Source organism: Anomaloglossus baeobatrachus, chromosome 5, assembly GCF_048569485.1.
Source record: "Anomaloglossus baeobatrachus isolate aAnoBae1 chromosome 5, aAnoBae1.hap1, whole genome shotgun sequence".
Taxonomy (NCBI): Eukaryota; Metazoa; Chordata; class Amphibia; order Anura; family Aromobatidae; genus Anomaloglossus; species Anomaloglossus baeobatrachus.
The window spans coordinates 3,119,359-3,145,786 of NC_134357.1; the positions used below are offsets into that span (position 1 = coordinate 3,119,359).

The 26,428-nt window shown below is 44.2% G+C and overlaps 1 protein-coding gene across 1 annotated transcript in view; it reads left to right on the top strand.

Moving 5' to 3' along the window:
• The first annotated feature begins 11,037 nt into the window (after positions 1–11,037).
• Positions 11,038–26,428, top strand: part of VAX1 (ventral anterior homeobox 1) — a 153,863-nt gene continuing 138,472 nt past the window's right edge. Inside the window, exon 1 of the mRNA XM_075348141.1 lies at positions 11,038–11,764. Coding sequence (XP_075204256.1) covers positions 11,539–11,764 — 226 coding nt within the window. The 5' untranslated portion in view covers positions 11,038–11,538. The remainder of the gene's footprint in view (positions 11,765–26,428) is intronic.

Sequence of the window (26,428 nt, forward strand, 5' to 3'; positions counted from 1 at the left end):
AGGCCAGAACCTCCAAGTGTATAAGGAGAGGCCAGCACCTCCAAGTGTATAAGGAGAGGCCAGCACCTCCAAGACGTATAAGGAGAGGCCAGCACCTCCAAGGTGTATAAGGAGAGGTCAGCACCTCCAAGTGTATAAGGAGAGGCCAGCACCTCCAAGTGTATAAGGAGAGGCCAGCACCTCCAAGTGTATAAGGAGAGTCCAGCACCTCCAAGGCATAAAAGGAGAGGCCAGAACCTCCAAGTGTATAAGGAGAGGCCAGCACCTCCAAGTGTATAAGGAGAGGCCAGCACCTCCAAGACGTATAAGGAGAGGCCAGCTCCTCCAAGTGTATAAGGAGAGGCCAGCACCTCCAAGTGTATAAGGAGAGGCCAGCACCTCCAAGACGTATAAGGAGAGGCCAGCTCCTCCAAGTGTATAAGGAGAGGTCAGCTCCTCCAAGTGTATAAGGAGAGGCCAGCACCTCCAAGTGTATAAGGAGAGGCCAGCACCTCCAAGTGTATAAGGAGAGGCCAGCACCTCCAAGTGTATAAGGAGAGGCCAGCTCCTCCAAGGTGTATAAGGAGAGGCCAGCTCCTCCAAGTGTATAAGGAGAGGCCAGCTCCTCCAAGTGTATAAGGAGAGGCCAGCACCTCCAAGTGTATAAGGAGAGGCCAGCACCTCCAAGTGTATAAGGAGAGGCCAGCACCTCCAAGACGTATAAGGAGAGGCCAGCTCCTCCAAGTGTATAAGGAGAGGCCAGCACCTCCAAGTGTATAAGGAGAGGTCAGCTCCTCCAAGTGTATAAGAAGAGGCCAGCACCTCCAAGTGTATAAGGAGAGGCCAGCACCTCCAAGACGTATAAGGAGAGGCCAGCACCTCCAAGACGTATAAGGAGAGGCCAGCACCTCCAAGTGTATAAGGAGAGGCCAGCACCTCCAAGTGTATAAGGAGAGGCCAGCTCCTCCAAGGTGTATAAGGAGAGGCCAGCTCCTCCAAGTGTATAAGGAGAGGCCAGCTCCTCCAAGTGTATAAGGAGAGGCCAGCACCTCCAAGTGTATAAGGAGAGGCCAGCACCTCCAAGGCATAAAAGGAGAGGCCAGAACCTCCAAGTGTATAAGGAGAGGCCAGCACCTCCAAGTGTATAAGGAGAGGCCAGCACCTCCAAGGCATAAAAGGAGAGGCCAGAACCTCCAAGTGTATAAGGAGAGGCCAGCACCTCCAAGTGTATAAGGAGAGGCCAGCACCTCCAAGTGTATAAGGAGAGGCCAGCACCTCCAAGTGTATAAGAAGAGGCCAGCACCTCCAAGTGTATAAGAAGAGGCCAGCACCTCCAAGTGTATAAGGAGAGGCCAGCTCCTCCAAGGTGTATAAGGAGAGGCCAGCTCCTCCAAGTGTATAAGGAGAGGCCAGCTCCTCCAAGACGTATAAGGAGAGGCCAGCTCCTCCAAGTGTATAAGGAGAGGCCAGCTCCTCCAAGTGTATAAGGAGAGGCCAGCACCTCCAAGTGTATAAGGAGAGGCCAGCACCTCCAAGTGTATAAGGAGAGGCCAGCACCTCCAAGTGTATAAGGAGAGGCCAGCTCCTCCAAGTGTATAAGGAGAGGCCAGCACCTCCAAGGTGTATAAGGAGAGGCCAGCACCTCCAAGACGTATAAGAAGAGGCCAGCACCTCCAAGTGTATAAGAAGAGGCCAGCACCTCCAAGTGTATAAGGAGAGGCCAGCACCTCCAAGTGTATAAGGAGAGGCCAGCACCTCCAAGACGTATAAGGAGAGGCCAGCATCTCCAAGTGTATAAGGAGAGGCCAGCACCTCCAAGTGTATAAGGAGAGGCCAGCACCTCCAAGTGTATAAGGAGAGGCCAGCACCTCCAAGTGTATAAGGAGAGGCCAGCACCTCCAAGTGTATAAGGAGAGGCCAGCACCTCCAAGTGTATAAGGAGAGGCCAGCACCTCCAAGTGTATAAGGAGAGGCCAGCACCTCCAAGTGTATAAGGAGAGGCCAGCACCTCCAAGTGTATAAGGAGAGGCCAGCACCTCCAAGTGTATAAGGAGAGGCCAGCACCTCCAAGTGTATAAGGAGAGGCCAGCACCTCCAAGTGTATAAGGAGAGGCCAGCACCTCCAAGTGCATAAGGAGAGGCCAGCACCTCCAAGTGTATAAGGAGAGGCCAGCACCTCCAAGTGTATAAGGAGAGGCCAGCACCTCCAAGTGTATAAGGAGAGGCCAGCTCCTCCAAGGTGTATAAGGAGAGGCCAGCTCCTCCAAGTGTATAAGGAGAGGCCAGCTCCTCCAAGTGTATAAGGAGAGGCCAGCTCCTCCAAGTGTATAAGGAGAGGCCAGCACCTCCAAGTGTATAAGGAGAGGCCAGCACCTCCAAGTGTATAAGGAGAGGCCAGCACCTCCAAGTGTATAAGGAGAGGCCAGCTCCTCCAAGTGTATAAGGAGAGGCCAGCACCTCCAAGGTGTATAAGGAGAGGCCAGCACCTCCAAGACGTATAAGAAGAGGCCAGCACCTCCAAGTGTATAAGGAGAGGCCAGCACCTCCAAGTGTATAAGGAGAGGCCAGCACCTCCAAGACGTATAAGGAGAGGCCAGCATCTCCAAGTGTATAAGGAGAGGCCAGCACCTCCAAGTGTATAAGGAGAGGCCAGCACCTCCAAGACGTATAAGGAGAGGCCAGCATCTCCAAGTGTATAAGGAGAGGCCAGCTCCTCCAAGTGTATAAGGAGAGGCCAGCACCTCCAAGGTGTATAAGGAGAGGCCAGCACCTCCAAGACGTATAAGAAGAGGCCAGCACCTCCAAGTGTATAAGGAGAGGCCAGCACCTCCAAGTGTATAAGGAGAGGCCAGCACCTCCAAGACGTATAAGGAGAGGCCAGCATCTCCAAGTGTATAAGGAGAGGCCAGCACCTCCAAGTGTATAAGGAGAGGCCAGCACCTCCAAGACGTATAAGGAGAGGCCAGCACCTCCAAGTGTATAAGGAGAGGCCAGCACCTCCAAGTGTATAAGGAGAGGTCAGCACCTCCAAGACGTATAAGGAGAGGCCAGCACCTCCAAGGTGTATAAGGAGAGGCCAGCACCTCCAAGTGTATAAGGAGAGGCCAGCAACTCCAAGTGTATAAGGAGAGGCCAGCACCTCCAAGTGTATAAGGAGAGGCCAGCACCTCCAAGTGTATAAGGAGAGGCCAGCACCTCCAAGTGTATAAGGAGAGGCCAGCACCTCCAAGTGTATAAGGAGAGGCCAGCACCTCCAAGTGTATAAGGAGAGGCCAGCACCTCCAAGTGTATAAGGAGAGGCCAGCACCTCCAAGTGTATAAGGAGAGGCCAGCACCTCCAAGTGTATAAGGAGAGGCCAGCACCTCCAAGTGTATAAGGAGAGGCCAGCACCTCCAAGTGTATAAGGAGAGGCCAGCACCTCCAAGTGTATAAGGAGAGGCCAGCACCTCCAAGTGTATAAGGAGAGGCCAGCACCTCCAAGTGTATAAGGAGAGGCCAGCTCCTCCAAGTGTATAAGGAGAGGCCAGCACCTCCAAGTGTATAAGGAGAGGCCAGCACCTCCAAGTGTATAAGGAGAGGCCAGCACCTCCAAGTGTATAAGGAGAGGCCAGCACCTCCAAGTGTATAAGGAGAGGCCAGCACCTCCAAGTGTATAAGGAGAGGCCAGCACCTCCAAGTGTATAAGGAGAGGCCAGCACCTCCAAGTGTATAAGGAGAGGCCAGCACCTCCAAGTGTATAAGGAGAGTTGTGGGGTTTTTTTAAACATATTTTATTTGATGTCAGCGAGCACATATCATCAACAAGAGATCTTGTTGTTACATTCCATAAAATGTCTCCGGATCGTACAATGCTTCTGTTACATCATTTTCTTTATCATGGTCACAACAATTTCATCTTCATAGAATTATCTTAACAATAATTTCCTTTAACTTAAAACTAACATATATTTGCTGATTTCAGTTGCTCCTTTGGATGCTCCCGATCTTCAGTGTCCCTGCAGTGTCTTCTGAACAATACCACGGCGTGTGCTCCGATGCTTTACTATTAATTGGGTGATCTCCGTCTGGGTGAAGCTTTGCTCAATAAATGTTCTCCACTTTTGAAGAATCTTTTCGTGGACTTCTCCTTCTGTTTCTCCGAATCCAGTTTGTCGTACATCATTATTGTTTTTAGGGTATCGGCTATTTCTGCATTTCTCAGAGTCTGTCTTATCAGCCAATTCCTAAGTAGGCATTTCTTGACTACACGCAATACTGTGGAGACCCGCGTGTCTGAAACGGTGCCTTCCCCTCCTCCCCCCAGTCCCCAAATGAAAACGCGGCCAGGCCTTGATGGGGTGAAAACAGGTCGGTCACAGTTTATTAATTTCATAGGTAGAGAAGGGGCCTTCAATGTCATTACGAGCTAGTCACCGCAACCTTGTCTGCGACTGACAGGGGAACAGCCAATGAGTGGTTGAGACTTTTGCCCTTCTTCACCTTTTCCGCCACGGAGGATCATGTGTACTGCCTACACAGGACTCCCCCCCCCAAAAAAAATAATAAAAGCTTCCAGGGGGCAGCCGGAGGGAGAGGGGAAATCACTGTCCCCGGGCACTGAATTTAACCCCTGTAGGTGTGGCTGGACCCCCCCTTCCCCTGTGATCCCATTGGTCAGCTGGGCATCCCAATTAGTGGCTCACCTGCTGGGGAGAGGTGGAAAGAAGGGAAATGGGCACCACCATGTTCTCCTTTAGCATTGGCCAGGTGGGCTCCACAGTCAGAGGCACGTTCCTTGATCAGTACTGTGCCTGCCATACTATGTGTATTACACCTGGAATGTGAGCACTTGCTCTGTCAGTTTCCATAGGGGCTTCTATTCTATACAGTGAAAAACAGGCCTGAGGGGTGACGGGTATAACTACTTTCCAAATCCTCAATATGTACGCCCCCGCTTCCTCCCATACCCCCCTCACCTGTGGGCATTCCCATATGCAGTGAAACAGTTTTGCTTTATGGAGTCCGCACTTAAGGAAATGGTCCAGTATATGCCCTGGTGCGCTGCTATGTGGTATATAAAGGCGTATGTTGCGTTGTGTACTAGCTTAAATTGCATCTGCCTCCATTGTTGGTTTATCATTACTTTCTTAACAGATTCCAACCCCCTTAGAATTTTATCATAGATGTCCGGATCGCCCAGAGCAGTCTCCCAGGGTTTATATATTGGCTCTTTCCAGGGGCCCTGTACTTGGCCTCTCAATCGCTGGTTTATGATGGAAAGGGATTCATGTCCCGCTCCCTGACAAACAATACATCAGAACTCCCGTCCTCTCAGCCTTCCCAACCTCTCTTACCACTGATGTGTAATGTCTTGATATTTGTAGATATTATAGGTAATGGTGATTTTCCAAATTAAATTTTCCCGATCCCTCCGCCCAGCTCAGCACTCTCCTCTCCTTTGTTTTCAGTAAATCACCCAACCTCCGTACCCCCTCTGCTTCCATCCTTGAAATTATTTGTTTTGAGACCCTTGACTAAATCCAGTCTTTTATATGTCTGGCCGCTAAGTTGTACAATCTAATCATGGGCATTTGTACCCTCCGTCTTTTTTCTGTAGACACAGCTTTGAGTAGGATACTCTTCGTCTCTTTCCCTGCCATAAAAATATCACAAACGCTTTCTACAACTTGTTGATATCGGTGTTTCATCAGTAAGGGGATAGTTTGTAGAGGATAGAGCAAGCGGGAGACGCTGATCATCTTTATCAGATGTGCTCTGCCGCACAGGGACAGGGACAGACTTCTCCACCGGTCTAGCTCTTTAGCTATTTTATCCATTAGGCGTGGATAGTTCAGTCTATATAAATGACATTGAGTCTCTGCCTATTTTAATTCCTAAATAAGTGATGTAATGGGGGGCTATGGCTACTTCTATCCCTCACCTTGCCTATTTCCCAGGGGCGGGTCACATATAGAATCTGACTGTTACTGATATTTATCCTGTAGCCTGAGAAGGAGCCAGAGTCCGGCAGTTTGTCTATTACCTTCTTCAGATGCTTGTCTGGGTCTGACATAAATAAAAGCAGATCGTCTGCAGAGTAGGTTAGTTTTATCTCACTATTCCCACCTTGATTCCTGAGAAATCAGAAGATTTTATTAAGTATTGGGCTAATGGTTCAAGGGCCAAGTCAAACAGAAGAAGGTACAGGGGGCACCCGGCCTAGACCCTTCTGGAGCTGAAAAGATTGTGACAGAAAGCCCATTGTGGAAACTCTAGCTTCAGGCGTAGCGTAAAGTGCCTCCATATAGTTCCGAAAAGTACCCATTATGCCAAATGTATCCAATACTAGCCCTAACCAATGCCAATTTACATTGTCAACGGAAACAACGCAGGGTTCCCCTTTATCAGGCCCGGTCTTTTTGTTCCATCTTGTACCGCCAACACTGTGCGAATGTTGAATACTGCTGACCTATTTCTAACGAACCCCACTTGATGTGGTCCCACTATCGATGGGAGGACCAATGCTAGCCGTCTGCCAGGATTGTAGAGATTATTTTAATGTCTTGATTTATCAGCGATATGGGCCTGTATGATGAAGGGTCCGAGGGGTCTTTTCCTTGTTTGTGTATTACCTTTATATACGCAATACGGCCAGACTGTAGTAGAATTTTATTTTGGAGGGTGTAGTTGAAAACGTTTACTAAAGTGGGCATAACATCGTCCTGTAGCATTTTATACAATTCCCGTCATTCCATCGGGGCCTGGGGCCTTGTTATTTTTAAGTTTTTCACAACTGTTCTCACTTCCTCCTCGTTTATTGGGGCATTTAACATATGTCATTGACTTTCTTCAGGTCATTGTGACTAGCCCCAGATGGGTCCCTCAAATGAGTTATAGATGTTAAAGGAGGAGAGGTGTGTTTAATGTATCATTCAACACAAAATGCTAGTAGTACAGCATTGTATTTGGCAAGCCCACTAGCAACGTATTCATGTGGGTGATCTGGATGCCACAAGCCAGGCTGTGAACCCCTAAATATTGTGAAAACAGATCTAGATTCCCTACCTAATCCACAATCTCTCCCTCCCTGCTGTGACCATGTTCAGTGGTTTCAGCTCTTAAAAAAGCTATTGTATTCTGGATGGTACAATGGAGGTAGTGACACACGCTGCTTTAAACTCTGTCCCTGATCAAAAATCTGTCCCTCCCTACACTAACCTATTCACTGCAAGTATCCCTGAAAAGGGCTTTTTGTGTTATTAAAAGGCCTAACACTCTCCCTAGCAGCTGATTGCTCTATCCCTATACTGATATAATGCTAGCATTGGATGCAATGGCTGGTTCAGGCCTTGTTACAGGGTCCATGTTGGAAAGTGCTGTAATTTGGGAGACAATAAAGGCGCAATAGGGTTTTACCCGGTTTACAGAGTGAAAGAGGATAAAAACAGTGCACTCACCTGGCCGGGTTGTGCCAGTCACAACCCCTTTGTTAGCATGGATGAGCGTTTAGGTGGTTCTGCAGCGGCCCCGTTATAGAGCAGATTTTGAATATGAAGGACTGGAGAAAACGGGTTTAATGCCGCGCTAAAAACCACGAGCATGTGCAAGTCAAATTATTCTCTTTATTTGGATCATTCCTACGCGTTTCAGAGGCTCATCTGCCTCCTTCCTCAGGGAAAAAGATTCTTTTTCCCTGAGGAAGGAGGCAGATGAGCCTCTGAAACGCGTAGGAATGATCCAAATAAAGAGAATAATTTGACTTACACATGCTCGTGGTTTTTAGCGCGGCATTAAACCCGTTTTCTCCAGTCCTTCATATTCAAAAAGGGTCCATGTTGGGGCATTGGACTATTTGTAGTCTGTGCCAATTGTTGCCATTTTTCCTATTGCCTTACCTTAATTTTTGTAAATGTGGAGACTCCAAGTAGGGTCTCCAAGTTGTCTTTTGTCTGAAGTGCTAGGGTTCCGGAATCAAGAGGCATACGCCTGTCTGACATCTTGCGGTCTCTGGTGAAGGTAGAAATGTTGGTTCAGGCCTTCTTACAGTGCCAGTCCCACGCATCCATGTTGTTGTGTTACTGCAAAGATGGGAAACAGGATGGGGAATTTTATTACAAGAAGGGGATCAAAATGGAGACATTACAACAAAAAGAGGACCAGGATGGGGACATTACCACCAGAAGGGGATCAGGATGGGGACATTACCACCAGAAGGGGATCAGGATGGGGACATTACCACCAGAAGGGCATCAGGATGGGGACATTACCACCAGAAGGGCATCAGGATGGGGACATTACCACCAGAAGGGGATCAGGATGGGGACATTACCACCAGAAGGGGATCAGGATGGGGACATTACCACCAGAAGGGGATCAGGATGGGGACATTACCACCAGAAGGGGATCAGGATGGGGACATTACCACCAGAAGGGGATCAGGATGGGGACATTACCACCAGAAGGGGATCAGGATGGGGACATTACCACCAGAAGGGGATCAGGATGGGGACATTACCACCAGAAGGGGATCAGGATGGGGACATTACCACCAGAAGGGGATCAGGATGGGAACATTACCACCAGAAGGGGATCAGGATGGGGACATTACCACCAGAAGGGGATCAGGATGGGGACATTACCACCAGAAGGGGATCAGGATGGGAACATTACCACCAGAAGGGGATCAGGATGGGGACATTACCACCAGAAGGGGATCAGGATGGGGACATTACCACCAGAAGGGGATCAGGATGGGAACATTACCACCAGAAGGGGATCAGGATGGGGACATTACCACCAGAAGGGGATCAGGATGGGGACATTACCACCAGAAGGGGATCAGGATGGGGACATTACCACCAGAAGGGGATCAGGATGGGGACATTACCACCAGAAGGGGATCAGGATGGGGACATTACCACCAGAAGGGGATCAGGATGGGAACATTACTACCAGAAGGGGACCTTACTACTATAAGGGGAGCAGGATGAGGACTTTACTACAAGAAGGGACCAGGATGGGGAACATTACTACAGGATGGGGAACATTACTACAGGATGGGGATCAATATTACAGGATAGAGGAAATTATTACAAGATGGAGGACATTATTACAATATTAATATAATAATAAAATATTTTGCCACTAAAAAAATTGTTTTTTGTAAGAAAACTACAGTAAAAAGTAAGTCCTGTACCATAACCCATGTGTTACACAATTATAAAGAGTCTAAATAATTTTAAAAATGCCAACGAGAAGAAATTATGATTAAAAAGTCATTAAAAAAAAAAAACCAAATGGTATCACTAAAACTGGAATTTTGTCCTGCAAAGAACATGGTTTGCCATAGTCAAATGTTTTTTGTGCAGCCATTTACGGGAGTGAATTTGAGACCCTGCTCTTTCCATGCTGTTGCCATCCCTTCCCGCTGCTGTCATCCCTTCCCACTGCTGCCATCCCTTCCCGCTGCTGCCATCCCTTCCCGCTGCTGCCATCCCTTCCCACTGCTGCCATCCCTTCCCGCCGCCGTCATCCCTCCGTGCCGCTGTTATTTTTGTCTCAGCAGAGTGGAGCCCACGTCTGCTCCCGTATCCCCGGACTGTTGGTATAAGCAGCTGGTCTGGTTGCAGTTCCTGCGGGTTGTGGACCCCCCAGACCCCTCGTTCCCTCACCTCCGCTTGTGTGGTATGTTTTAGACTCCTGCTCTTAATACACTTTTATCAATGTAGTAATATGGCCAGATCCCAGTAATAATGGGGCCATGCTCCTCTCCATGAGATTCGACCTCGCAATATGTCTGCCAATAATAAATCGCACCCCGTCTGTTTCATCTCCATAGAACTTGTTTCCTGACAGAGGCTTCCAGGTGACGGGAGCGAGCTGTGAGCAGCGTGGCCCTCCAAGGGTTAATACTGGGCCCCTGGTAAGAGCGGACCTGACTTTGGTGGTTGCACCTTCGCCTCTCCGCCCAGAGCTCAGCTCCTCATCAGTCTGGTGGAGTTTGTGTCCTTTCCCCTGACAGGCCGGAGACTTAACACCCGGCCCCATTAGATAATTGCCGTCTCTCAGCCCATTCTCCTTTCTTCATAAAGGAGCTGAATGAGCAGGTCTACGAGGAGGGGTCCTGTGCAAGGTGACGAGGAGCGCTCCATCCTCTCTCCACAAGGCCATTGATTTGAATTGAGCCATTGTGGCCTAATCAATGCTTTATTGGATTACTGGCTGCGCCTCTCAGAGATGTGGGACTAGGACAATAGGCGGCTTCCATCCGGAGAAACTTTCTGCTGTTCCCCAGAGGACTGTGCGCCCAACTTCGCACCTCAGCTGCCTTCTGGATGGTCAGAGATGTGCCAAGCTGCTCAGAGCCTCATATCCGGACTTAAAAAGTGGAGGACAGGAATTGGAGGCAGCTACAGTCCCCGGGACCATTCCAGAGAGGCTTCCATGAGCCGCTGATCTTCTCCCGAACCGCACATTCCAACAAAAGAGGATAATTTTGTGGCATCGGAGGACTGGAGGGCAGGGATAAAAACCTGGCACGGGGCTGACACCCTGCAATGAAGACTCGTCTGACCACTGATGGATGATCGCAACCTCATCCCCTCTGCTCCGCCACTGGCATAACGCATCTCCTCTGCTTCATCACTGGGATCCCTCATCCCCTCTGCTCAGTTGCTTGGACACCTCATCCCTTCTTGTCGGTTCCTGGGACCCTTCGTCTCCTCTACTCGGTTGCTGGAACCCCTCATCCCCCCCCCTGCTCGGGCATTAGTACCCCTCATCATCTCTGCATGGTCTCTGGGACCCCTCATCCCTTCTACTCAGTTGCTGGGACCCCTGAATCCCCTCTGCTCGGTCACTGGTAATGCTCGTCTCCTCTGAAGGTCTCTGGGACCCCTTATCCCCTCTACTTGGTCATTGGGACCCCTCTCAGTCACTTGGACCTCTCATTCCCCCTTCTTGGTCACTGGGACCCTTGGCTCCTCTCCGTCACTAGGACCCCTCTCTGCGGCTCAGTGACTGGAGTCTCTGATGACCTTTGTCTAATACTGGGGACCTTCATCCCCTGAGGTCCTTCATTCTCTTCCAAGTCACTGGGGCCCTTGTATCCTTTCCTCGGTCCCTTCATCTCCTCTGTAAAGCGGCTCTCCTCAAACTCTTCTTAGTGACAGGGTCCCCCATCAATGATTGAGGTCCCTGCATTTATTTTCCTGTCATTGGGGTCTCTCTCCTTAGTCAATATTATCCTCTCAACCCTCCCCTTTATAATTAGAGCCCATCACCCCTCATCAGTGAGTGTGGCCCTCCATCCTCTTGTGCCAGTGATTTGGGCCCCTCATCTCCCTTCCTTAATAATTAGGGCCCCTCATCATCTCTTGTCATTGATTGGGGCCACTTGACATCTCCTCCATCTGCAGATGGTCTGGTGCATTGATGAGGAGACCTCAGTGTGGAGGCTGCAGACTCCTCGCACTTGGCGCATCCTCCAGCTCATGTAGCGCAGTCAGCTCGTGTGCTCAGTGCTGGACGCGTTCAGGAAGCAGCAGCACTGCGCCCGATTAGCGCCCTATCACCAATCTATGTTTGAGAAGGTGCGCAGCATGGACCTGAGGGAGGAGAACATCCGCGGTTCAAAGCCCGGGCACAAGGAGGGCAAGGACCCCAGGGACTCTCAACCGGGCATCCCCAGCCCATATCTGAAGGAGCAACCGCAGGGCACCTATCCCCTGGCCCCGGGGACTGCGGACCCCTGCACCAAGAGCAAGAGCACAGACCCGGACTACTGCAGGAGGATCCTGGTGCGAGGTAACCCCCAATGTACCCCCGTGTGTACCATATACACGTGTACCCACATGTACAACCCTATATAATGCTACAAGTGCCTCTGTAGTGATATCTGTCCCATATAAACTTTGTTGTTTACACCATCCTCATATATAATATATATATATACACTCCTGCACAACCCTGTGTACAGCTGCATACACCCGATATATTAACCCTTATACACAGTACATGCCTCTATAGATCTTTATACACCTCTATATACGAACCTTTCTATACTACCATAGCCAGTTCTATACACCTCTGTATATCCCTATATACCCCTCAATGCCCTCTCTATATAGTATCCCTTCTATACAGGCAATATACGCACTTACAGAATGTTTTATACTTCTGTAACCCTCCATACACAAATCAGTATACCAGTGCCCATATACACACCTCCATATACTCACCCTGTATATTAACCCTCCACACACAAATCAGTATACCAGCGCCTATATACACACCTCCATATACTCACCCTGTATATTAACCCTTTATACACAAATCAGTATACCAGCGCCTATATACACACCTCCATATACTCACCCTGTATATTAACCCTCCATACACAAATCAGTATACCAGTGCCCATATACACACCTCCATATACTCACCCTGTATATTAACCCTTATACACAGTACATGCCTCTATAGATCTTTATACACCTCTATATACGAACCTTTCTATACTACCATAGCCAGTTCTATACACCTCTGTATATCCCTATATACCCCTCAATGCCCTCTCTATATAGTATCCCTTCTATACAGGCAATATACGCACTTACAGAATGTTTTATACTTCTGTAACCCTCCATACACAAATCAGTATACCAGTGCCCATATACACACCTCCATATACTCACCCTGTATATTAACCCTCCACACACAAATCAGTATACCAGCGCCTATATACACACCTCCATATACTCACCCTGTATATTAACCCTTTATACACAAATCAGTATACCAGCGCCTATATACACACCTCCATATACTCACCCTGTATATTAACCCTCCATACACAAATCAGTATACCAGCGCCTATATACACACCTCCATATACTCACCCTGTATATTAACCCTCCACACACAAATCAGTATACCAGCGCCTATATACACACCTCCATATACTCACCCTGTATATTAACCCTCCATACACAAATCAGTATACCAGCGCCTATATACACACCTCCATATACTCACCCTGTATATTAACCCTCCATACACAAATCAGTATACCAGTGCCCATATACACACCTCCATATACTCACCCTGTATATTAACCCTCCACACACAAATCAGTATACCAGCGCCTATATACACACCTCCATATACTCACCCTGTATATTAACCCTCCATACACAAATCAGCATACCAGCGCCTATATACACACCTCCATATACTCACCCTGTATATTAACCCTTTATACACAAATCAGTATACCAGCGCCTATATACACACCTCCATATACTCACCCTGTATATTAACCCTCCATACACAAATCAGTATACCAGTGCCCATATACACACCTCCATATACTCACCCTGTATATTAACCCTCCACACACAAATCAGTATACCAGCGCCTATATACACACCTCCATATACTCACCCTGTATATTAACCCTCCATACACAAATCAGCATACCAGCGCCTATATACACACACCTCCATATACTCACCCTGTATATTAACCCTCCACACACAAATCAGTATACCAGCGCCTATATACACACCTCCATATACTCACCCTGTATATTAACCCTCCATACACAAATCAGTATACCAGCGCCTATATACACACCTCCATATACTCACCCTGTATATTAACCCTCCATACACAAATCAGCATACCAGCGCCTATATACACACCTCCATATACTCACCCTGTATATTAACCCTCCATACACAAATCAGTATACCAGCGCCTATATACACCTCCATATACTCACCCTGTATATTAACCCTCCATACACAAATCAGTATACCAGCGCCTATATACACACCTCCATATACTCACCCTGTATATTAACCCTCCATACACAAATCAGTATACCAGCGCCTATATACACACCTCCATATACTCACCCTGTATATTAACCCTCCATACACAAATCAGTATACCAGCGCCTATATACACACCTCCATATACTCACCATGTATATTAACCCTTCATACACAAATCAGTATACCAGTGCCCATATACACACCTCCATATACTCACCCTGTATATTAACCCTCCATACACAAATCAGCATACCAGCGCCTATATACACACCTCCATATACTCACCCTGTATATTAACCCTCCATACACAAATCAGTATACCAGCGCCTATATACACACCTCCATATACTCACCCTGTATATTAACCCTCCACACACAAATCAGTATACCAGCGCCTATATACACACCTCCATATACTCACCCTGTATATTAACCCTCCATGCACAAATCAGCATACCAGCGCCTATATACACACCTCCATATACTCACCCTGTATATTAACCCTTCATACACAAATCAGCATACCAGCGCCTATATACACATCTCCGTATACACACCCTGTATATTAACCCTCCATACACAAATCAGCATACCAGCGCCTATATACACACCTCCGTATACTCACCCTGTATATTAACCCTCCATACACAAATCAGTATACCAGCGCCTATATACACACCTCCGTATACTCACCATGTATATTAACCCTTCATACACAAATCAGCATACCAGCGCCTATATACACACCTCCATATACTCACCCTGTATATTAACACTCCATACACAAATCAGTATACCAGCGCCTATATACACACCCTGTATATTAACCCTTTATACACAAATCAGTATACCAGCGCCTATATACACACCTCCATATACTCACCCTGTATATTAACCCTTTATACACAAATCAGCATACCAGCGCCTATATACACACCTCCGTATACTCACCCTGTATATTAACCCTTTATACACAAATCAGCATACCAGCGCCTATATACACACCTCCATATACTCACCCTGTATATTAACACTCCATACACAAATCAGTATACCAGCGCCTATATACACACCTCCATATACTCACCCTGTATATTAACCCTTCATACACAAATCAGCATACCAGCGCCTATATACACACCTCCATATACTCACCCTGTATATTAACACTCCATACACAAATCAGTATACCAGCGCCTATATACACACCTCCATATACTCACCCTGTATATTAACCCTCCATACACAAATCAGCATACCAGCGCCTATATACACACCTCCGTATACTCACCCTGTATATTAACCCTTTATACACAAATCAGCATACCAGCGCCTATATACACACCTCCGTATACTCACCCTGTATATTAACCCTTTATACACAAATCAGCATACCAGCGCCTATATACACACCTCCATATACTCACCCTGTATATTAACACTCCATACACAAATCAGTATACCAGCGCCTATATACACACCTCCATATACTCACCCTGTATATTAACCCTTCATACACAAATCAGCATACCAGCGCCTATATACACACCTCCATATACTCACCCTGTATATTAACCCTCCATACACAAATCAGCATACCAGCGCCTATATACACACCTCCGTATACTCACCCTGTATATTAACCCTTTATACACAAATCAGCATACCAGCGCCTATATACACACCTCCATATACTCACCCTGTATATTAACACTCCATACACAAATCAGCATACCAGCGCCTATATACACACCTCCATATACTCACCCTGTATATTAACCCTCCATACACAAATCAGCATACCAGCGCCTATATACACACCTCCATATACTCACCCTGTATATTAACCCTTTATACACAAATCAGCATACCAGCGCCTATATACACACCTCCGTATACTCACCCTGTATATTAACCCTCCATACACAAATCAGTATACCAGCGCCTATATACACACCTCCATATACTCACCCTGTATATTAACCCTCCATACACAAATCAGCATACCAGCGCCTATATACACACCTCCATATACTCACCCTGTATATTAACCCTTCATACACAAATCAGTATACCAGCGCCTATATACACACCTCCATATACTCACCCTGTATATTAACCCTTTATACACAAATCAGCATACCAGCGCCTATATACACACCTCCGTATACTCACCCTGTATATTAACCCTTTATACACAAATCAGCATACCAGCGCCTATATACACACCTCCATATACTCACCCTGTATATTAACCCTTTATACACAAATCAGCATACCAGCGCCTATATACACACCTCCATATACTCACCCTGTATATTAACACTCCATACACAAATCAGTATACCAGCGCCTATATACACACCTCCATATACTCACCCTGTATATTAACCCTCCATACACAAATCAGTATACCAGCGCCTATATACACACCTCCATATACTCACCCTGTATATTAACACTCCATACACAAATCAGTATACCAGCGCCTATATACACACCTCCATATACTCACCCTGTATATTAACCCTTTATACACAAATCAGCATACCAGCGCCTATATACACACCTCCATATACTCACCCTGTATATTAACCCTCCATACACAAATCAGTATACCAGCGCCTATATACACACCTCCATATACTCACCCTGTATATTAACCCTCCATACACAAATCAGCATACCAGCGCCTATATACACACCTCCATATACTCACCCTGTATATTAACCCTTCATACACAAATCAGCATACCAGCGCCTATATACACACCTCCGTATACTCACCCTGTATATTAACCCTCCATACACAAATCAGCATACCAGCGCCTATATACACACCTCCATATACTCACCCTGTATATTAACCCTCCATACACAAATCAGTATACCAGCGCCTATATACACACCTCCATATACTCACCCTGTATATTAACCCTCCATACACAAATCAGCATACCAGCGCCTATATACACACCTCCATATACTCACCCTGTATATTAACCCTTCATACACAAATCAGCATACCAGCGCCTATATACACACCTCCATATACTCACCCTGTATATTAACCCTTCATACACAAATCAGCATACCAGCGCCTATATACACACCTCCATATACTCACCCTGTATATTAACCCTTCATACACAAATCAGCATACCAGCGCCTATATACACACCTCCATATACTCACCCTGTATATTAACCCTTCATACACAAATCAGTATAGTGGTACCTATATACAGACCTCTATATACTCACGCTACATATTAACTCACTATCATGCGCCTGCTCCAGATTAACCCTTCATGCATACCTCCGTATACCTGTTGCTATACAGAGCTTGTCACATGCACGGTTATATCCACCTCCATATACCGGCACCTTCGTAGCGCCGCTCTGTATATACAGAACGTCAGTAACCGTTTAGACTCCAGTCTGAATTTCAGGCAGAGACTAAACCCCTGCACAGTCAAACTATGTAATAAGTGCGATATAAGACAAATGTAACCGGAGGAAGAGGTAGAGGAGGAAGAGGTAGAGGAGGAAGAGGTAGAGGTAGAGGAGGAGGAGGAGGAGGAGGAGGAGGCCGCCGGACCGGACCGATGGAACAACAAAATACTTTACTAGAAACCACAGATCAATGCCCCGTACAGACCTCTAAAATCAAGAACAGCGACATTCATTATGTGATCACTTACACCAAGCCCAGAAAAGCAGGCGAGGAGCCCACAAAGTGTGCACATGGCCCCGAATATAGGCAAAGCCGCGCGCAAAACACGCACCAAGGGGTGCAAAGGGTTAAAGGGCAAATCTGAGTGTAATAATAAAGTGCAAATGTGTGATAGATACACAAAGCTCAGACTATACGAGCCGGGGACTTCAGCAGCAGCGCATGCCGCTCTGCGCTCAGCCTCCTCCACAGTGGCTCTGCGCTCAGCCTCCTCCACAGCCGCTCTGCGCTCAGCCTCCTCCACAGTGGCTCTGCGCTCAGCCTCCTCCACAGTGGCTCTGCGCTCAGCCTCCTCCACAGCGGCTCTGCGCTCAGCCTCCTCCACAGTGGCTCTGCGCTCAGCCTCCTCCACAGCCGCTCTGCGCTCAGCCTCCTCCACACGGCCACCTCTGCGCTCAGCCTCCTCCACAGCCGCTCTGCGCTTAGCCTCCTCCACAGCCGCTCTGCGCTCAGCCTCCTCCACAGCCGCTCTGCGCTCAGCCTCCTCCACAGCCGCTCTGCGCTCAGCCTCCTCCACAGCCGCTCTGCGCTCAGCCTCCTCCACAGCGGCTCAGCCTCCTCTACAGCGGCTCAGCCTCCTCTACAGCGGCTCTGCGCTCAGCCTCCTCTACAGTGGCTCAGCCTCCTCTACAGCGGCTCTGCGCACAGCCTCCTCCACAGCCGCTCTGCGCTCAGCCTCCTCCACAGCCGCTCTGCGCTCAGCCTCCTCTACAGCGGCTCAGCCTCCTCTACAGCGGCTCTGCGCTCAGCCTCCTCTACAGTGGCTCAGCCTCCTCTACAGCGGCTCTGCGCACAGCCTCCTCCACAGCCGCTCTGCGCTCAGCCTCCTCCACAGCCGCTCTGCGCTCAGCCTCCTCTACAGCGGCTCAGCCTCCTCTACAGCGGCTCTGCGCTCAGCCTCCTCTACAGCGGCTCAGCCTCCTCTACAGCCGCTCTGCGCTCAGCCTCCTCCACAGCCGCTCTGCGCTCAGCCTCCTCTACACGGCCACCTCTGCATCCCATAATATAGGGTTTATATCATCAGTCCAGATTATCCACTTTATATAATACACAGCTATTGACGACACCATAGATGTATAGTGTTATCACACAGAGATGTATAGTGTTATCACACACACAGATGTATAGTGTTATCACACACAGATGTATAGTGTTATCACACACACAGATGTATAGTGTTATCACACACACAGATGTATAGTGTTATCACACACACAGATGTATAGTGTTATCACACACACAGATGTATAGTGTTATCACACACACAGATGTATAGTGTTATCACACACAGATGTATAGTGTTATCACACACAGATGTATAGTGTTATCACACACAGATGTATAGTGTTATCACACACAGATGTATAGTGTTATCACACACACAGATGTATAGTGTTATCACACACAGATGTATAGTGTTATCACACACAGATGTATAGTGTTATCACACACACAGATGTATAGTGTTATCACACACACAGATGTATAGTGTTATCACACAGATGTATAGTGTTATCACACAGAGATGTATAGTGTTATCACACAGAGATGTATAGTGTTATCACACACACAGATGTATAGTGTTATCACACACACAGATGTATAGTGTTATCACACAGATGTATAGTGTTATCACACAGAGATGTATAGTGTTATCACACACAGATGTATAGTGTTATCACACACAGATGTATAGTGTTATCACACAGAGATGTATAGTGTTATCACACAGAGATGTATAGTGTTATCACACACAGATGTATAGTGTTATCACACACAGATGTATAGTGTTATCACACACAGATGTATAGTGTTATCACACACAGATGTATAGTGTTATCACACACAGATGTATAGTGTTATCACACACAGATGTATAGTGTTATCACACACACACATGTATAGTGTTATCACACACAGATGTATAGTGTTATCACACACACAGATGTATAGTGTTATCACACACACAGATGTATAGTGTTATCACACACACAGATGTATAGTGTTATCACACACACACATGTATAGTGTTATCACACACACAGATGTATAGTGTTATCACACCATGCCATCCCTCTGCCCTGTGTGTGTATAATGGTGTTTCTTCAGATATTTCGGCACACCGTGCCTGATGGAGACCTGAGATGTCTGGACGCTGCTATGTAACATCACTTTATTTTATTTTAGTCGCCATTAAAAGGTATCACAAGATTATAATCCTGTTCCTCTCACTGAGGACACTCAGTAATTACACACAGATTATAATCCTGTTCCTCTCACCGAGAACCCTCAGTAATGACACACAGATTATAATCCTGTTCCTCTCACTGAGGACACTCAGTAATTACACACAGATTATAATCCTGTTCCTCTCACTGAGGACACTCAGTAATTACACACAGATTATAATCCTGTTCCTCTCACTGAGAACACTCAGTAATTACACACAGATTATAATCCTGTTCCTCTCACTGAGAACCCTCAGTAATGACACACAGATTATAATCCTGTTCCTCTCACTGAGAACCCTCAGTAATGACACACAGATTATAATCCTGTTCCTCTCACTGAGAACCCTCAGTAATGACACACAGATTATAATCCTGTTCCTCTCACTGAGAACCCTCAGTAATGACACACAGATTATAATCCTGTTCCTCTCACTGAGAACACTCAGTAATTACACACAGATTATAATCCTGTTCCTCTCACTGAGAACCCTCAGTAATGACACACAGATTATAATCCTGTTCCTCTCACTGAGAACACTCAGTAATGACACACAGATTATAATCCTGTTCCTCTCACTGAGAACCCTCAGTAATGACACACAGATTATAATCCTGTTCCTCTCACTGAGAACACTCAGTAATGACACACAGATTATACTCCTGTTCCTCTCACTGAGAACCCTCAGTAATGACACACAGATTATAATCCTGTTCCTCTCACTGAGAACACTCAGTAATTACACACAGATTATAATCCTGTTCCTCTCACTGAGAACCCTCAGTAATGACACACAGATTATAATCCTGTTCCTCTCACTGAGAACACTCAGTAATGACACACAGATTATAATCCTGTTCCTCTCACTGAGAACACTTAGTAATGACACACAGATTATAATCCTGTTCCTCTCACTGAGAACACTCAGTAATGACACACAGATTATACTCCTGTTCCTCTCACTGAGGACACTCAATAATGACACACAGATTATAATCCCGTTCCTCTCACTGAGGACACTCAATAATGACACAGATTATACTCCTGTTCCTCTCACTGAGGACACTCAATAATGACACAGATTATAATCCCGTTCCTCTCACTGAGGACACTCAATAATGACACACAGATTATACTCCTGTTCCTCTCACTGAGGACACTCAATAATGACACACAGATTATAATCCTGTTCCTCTCACTGAGAACACTCAGTAATGACACACAGATTATAATCCTGTTCCTCTCACTGAGAACACTCAATAATGACACACAGATTATAATCCTGTTCCTCTCACTGAGGACACTAAGTAATTACACACAGATTATAATCCTGTTCCTCTAACTGAGAACACTCAGTAATGACACACAGATTATAATCCTGTTCCTCTCACTGAGGACACTCAATAATGACACACAGATTATAATCCCGTTCCTCTCACTGAGGACACTCAATAATGACACACAGATTATAATCCCGTTCCTCTCACTGAGGACACTCAATAATGACACACAGATTATAATCCTGTTCCTCTCACTGAGAACACTCAGTAATGACACACAGATTATAATCCTGTTCCTCTCACCGAGAACACTCAGTAATGACACACAGATTATAATCCTGTTCCTCTCACCGAGAACACTCAGTAATGACACACAGATTATAATCCCGTTCCTCTCACTGAGGACACTCAATAATGACACACAGATTATAATCCTGTTCCTCTCACTGAGAACACTCAGTAATGACACACAGATTATAATCCTGTTCCTCTCACCGAGAACACTCAGTAATGACACACAGATTTGCACTTTATTCCTCTGGACAGTGGTGCATGTTTTGTAATCCATTATATAATATATACACATATATATCTCTATATATATCTATACGGACGTCATACTCTGGCTTTATATAAACCTTATATACAAACCGCTATACACACATTTTCACACATTCGCTCTATATATTGACCCCTATACACACCCCTTCGTATGTGCCCTCTATATTCACTCTTCCTCCGCACACGTATCCCATGGACACTTTTCATACGTTTGGATTGTAGATTATCCAATATATACATAACCTACTCTGTACATGAAGCTTAACTCCATACACTTACCCTATATACACTGTGTACATACCTCCGCGCCCCTTACATGACCATTTACTTGCCCCACAACTTGGCACTAAAATCTTCAGTGTTCTCCAAGTCTCCCAGCATGGCCTTACCTCATCCTTACCACCTCCATATCTTCACCCCTGCGCGCTCACCTCCATATCTTCACCCCTGCGCGCTCACCTCCATATCTTCACCCCTGCGCGCTCACCTCCATATCTTCACCCCTGCGCGCTCACCTCCATATCTTCACCCCTGCGCGCTCACCTCCGTATCTTCACCCCTGCGCGCTCACCTCCGTATCTTCACCCCCTGCGCGCTCACCTCCGTATCTTCACCCCCTGCGCGCTCACCTCCGTATCTTCACCCCCTGCGCGCTCACCTCCGTATCTTCACCCCCTGCGCGCTCACCTCCGTATCTTCACCCCTGCGCGCTCACCTCCATATCTTCACCCCTGCGCGCTCACCTCCATATCTTCACCCCTGCGCGCTCACCTCCATATCTTCACCCCTGCGCGCTCACCTCCGTATCTTCACCCCCTGCGCGTTCACCTCCATATCTTCACCCCTGCGCGCTCACCTCCATATCTTCACCCCTGCGCGCTCACCTCCATATCTTCACCCCTGCGCGCTCACCTCCGTATCTTCACCCCTGCGCGCTCACCTCCGTATCTTCACCCCCTGCGCGCTCACCTCCATATCTTCACCCCTGCGCGCTCACCTCCGTATCGTCACCCCTATGTATAAGCCATGTACCTCACACACTGGTCAGCTGTAGTAATCCTTAGCGCCCGGTTGCACCCATCACAGCCACCGACCTGCGACATTCCAGTTCTGTCTGCGCTTCTCTCCAGCTGATAATTAGCACCAATTAATGACTAAAGTAGCAATTATAGCAAAGAAACAAGTTGATAATCTCATTACACCGGTATAACGCACATTCCGATCACACCCATATATAACACACGGACATGAAACCCGCAAATACAACCCGTCTCCGTATCTGCGGTCACCTCCTGGGAATCCTCTGTCCGAGGTTTAATGACTTTATTATGAACTTTTATAATCATCCCCAATCTTCCATATTATATATTGTCACATTATATACGGAATACCCCTGTATTACTAGCACTGGTATATTACACAGTATCACACTATATACTGACTATTACTAGCACTGGTATATTACACAGTATCACACTATATACTGACTATTACTATATTACTAGTATATTACACAGTATCACACTATATACTGACTATTACTATATTACTAGTATATTACACAGTATCACACTATATACTGACTATTACTATATTACTAGTATATTACACAGTATCACACTATATACTGACTATTACTATATTACTAGTATATTACACAGTATCACACTATATACTGACTATTACTAGCACTGGTATATTACACAGTATCACACTATATACTGACTATTACTATATTACTAGTATATTACACAGTATCACACTATATACTGACTATTACTATATTACTAGTATATTACACAGTATCACACTATATACTGACTATTACTATATTACTAGTATATTACACAGTATCACACTATATACTGACTATTACTATCACTGGTATATTACACAGTATCACACTATATACTGACTATTACTATATTACTAGTATATTACACAGTATCACACTATATACTGACTATTACTATATTACTAGTATATTACACAGTATCACACTATATACTGACTATTACTATATTACTAGTATATTACACAGTATCACACTATATACTGACTATTACTATATTACTAGTATATTACACAGTATCACACTATATACTGACTATTACTATATTACTAGAATATTACACAGTATCACACTATATACTGACTATTACTATATTACTAGTATATTACACAGTATCACACTATATACTGACTATTACTATATTACTAGAATATTATACAGTATCACACTATATACTGACTATTACTATATTACTAGAATATTACACAGTATCACACTATATACTGACTATTACTATATTACTAGAATATTACACAGTATCACACTATATACTGACTATTACTATATTACTACAATATTACACAGTATCACACTATATACTGACTATTACTATATTACTAGTATATTACACAGTATCACACTATATACTGACTATTACTATATTACTAGTATATTACACAGTATCACACTCTATACTGACTTACTATATTACTAGTATATTACACAGTATCACACTATATACTGACTATTACTATATTACTAGTATATTACACAGTATCACACTATATACTGACTATTACTATATTACTAGTATATTACACAGTATCACACTATATACTGACTTACTATATTACTAGTATATTACACAGTATCACACTATATACTGACTATTACTATATTACTAGTATATTACACAGTATCACACTATATACTGACTATTACTATATTACTAGTATATTACACAGTATCACACTATATACTGACTATTACTATATTACTAGTATATTACACAGTATCACACTATATACTGACTATTACTATATTACTAGTATATTACACAGTATCACACTATATACTGACTATTACTATATTACTAGTATATTACACAGTATCACACTATATACTGACTATTACTATATTACTAGTATATTACACAGTATCACACTATATACTGACTATTACTATATTACTAGTATATTACACAGTATCACACTATATACTGACTATTACTATATTACTAGTATATTACACAGTATCACACTATATACTGACTATTACTATATTACTAGTATATTACACAGTATCGCACTATATACTGACTATTACTATATTACTAGTATATTACACAGTATCGCACTATATACTGACTATTACTATATTACACAGTATCACACTATATACTGACTATTACTATATTACTAGTATATTACACAGTATCACACTATATACTGACTATTACTATATTACTAGTATATTACACAGTATCACACTATATACTGACTATTACTATATTACTAGTATATTACACAGTATCACACTATATACTGACTATTACTATATTACTAGTATATTACACAGTATCACACTATATACTGACTATTACTATATTACTAGTATATTACACAGTATCACACTATATACTGACTATTACTATATTACTAGTATATTACACAGTATCACACTATATACTGACTATTACTATATTACTAGTATATTACACAGTATCACACTATATACTGACTATTACTATATTACTAGTATATTATACAGTATCGCACTATATACTGACTATTACTATATTACTAGTATATTACACAGTATCACACTATATACTGACTATTACTATATTACTAGTATATTACACAGTATCACACTATATACTGACTATTACTATATTACTAGTATATTACACAGTATCACACTATATACTGACTATTACTATATTACTAGTATATTACACAGTATCACACTATATACTGACTATTACTATATTACTAGTATATTACACAGTATCACACTATATACTGACTATTACTATATTACTAGTATATTACACAGTATCACACTATATACTGACTATTACTATATTACTAGTATATTACACAGTATCACACTATATACTGACTATTACTATATTACTAGTATATTACACAGTATCACACTATATACTGACTATTACTATATTACTAGTATATTACACAGTATCACACTATATACTGACTATTACTATATTACTAGTATATTATACAGTATCACACTATATACTGACTATTACTATATTACTAGAATATTACACAGTATCACACTATATACTGACTATTACTATATTACTAGTATATTACACAGTATCACACTATATACTGACTATTACTATATTACTAGTATATTACACAGTATCACACTATATACTGACTATTACTATATTACTAGAATATTACACAGTATCACACTATATACTGACTATTACTATATTACTAGTATATTACACAGTATCACACTATATACTGACTATTACTATATTACTAGTATATTACACAGTATCACACTATATACTGACTATTACTATATTACTAGAATATTACACAGTATCACACTATATACTGACTATTACTATATTACTAGTATATTACACAGTATCACACTATATACTGACTATTACTATATTACTAGTATATTACACAGTATCACACTATATACTGACTATTACTATATTACTAGTATATTACACAGTATCACACTATATACTGACTATTACTATATTACTAGTATATTACACAGTATCACACTATATACTGACTATTACTATATTACTAGTATATTACACAGTATCACACTATATACTGACTATTACTATATTACTAGTATATTACACAGTATCACACTATATACTGACTATTACTATATTACTAGTATATTACACAGTATCACACTATATACTGACTATTACTATATTACTAGTATATTACACAGTATCACACTATATACTGACTATTACTATATTACTAGTATATTACACAGTATCACACTATATACT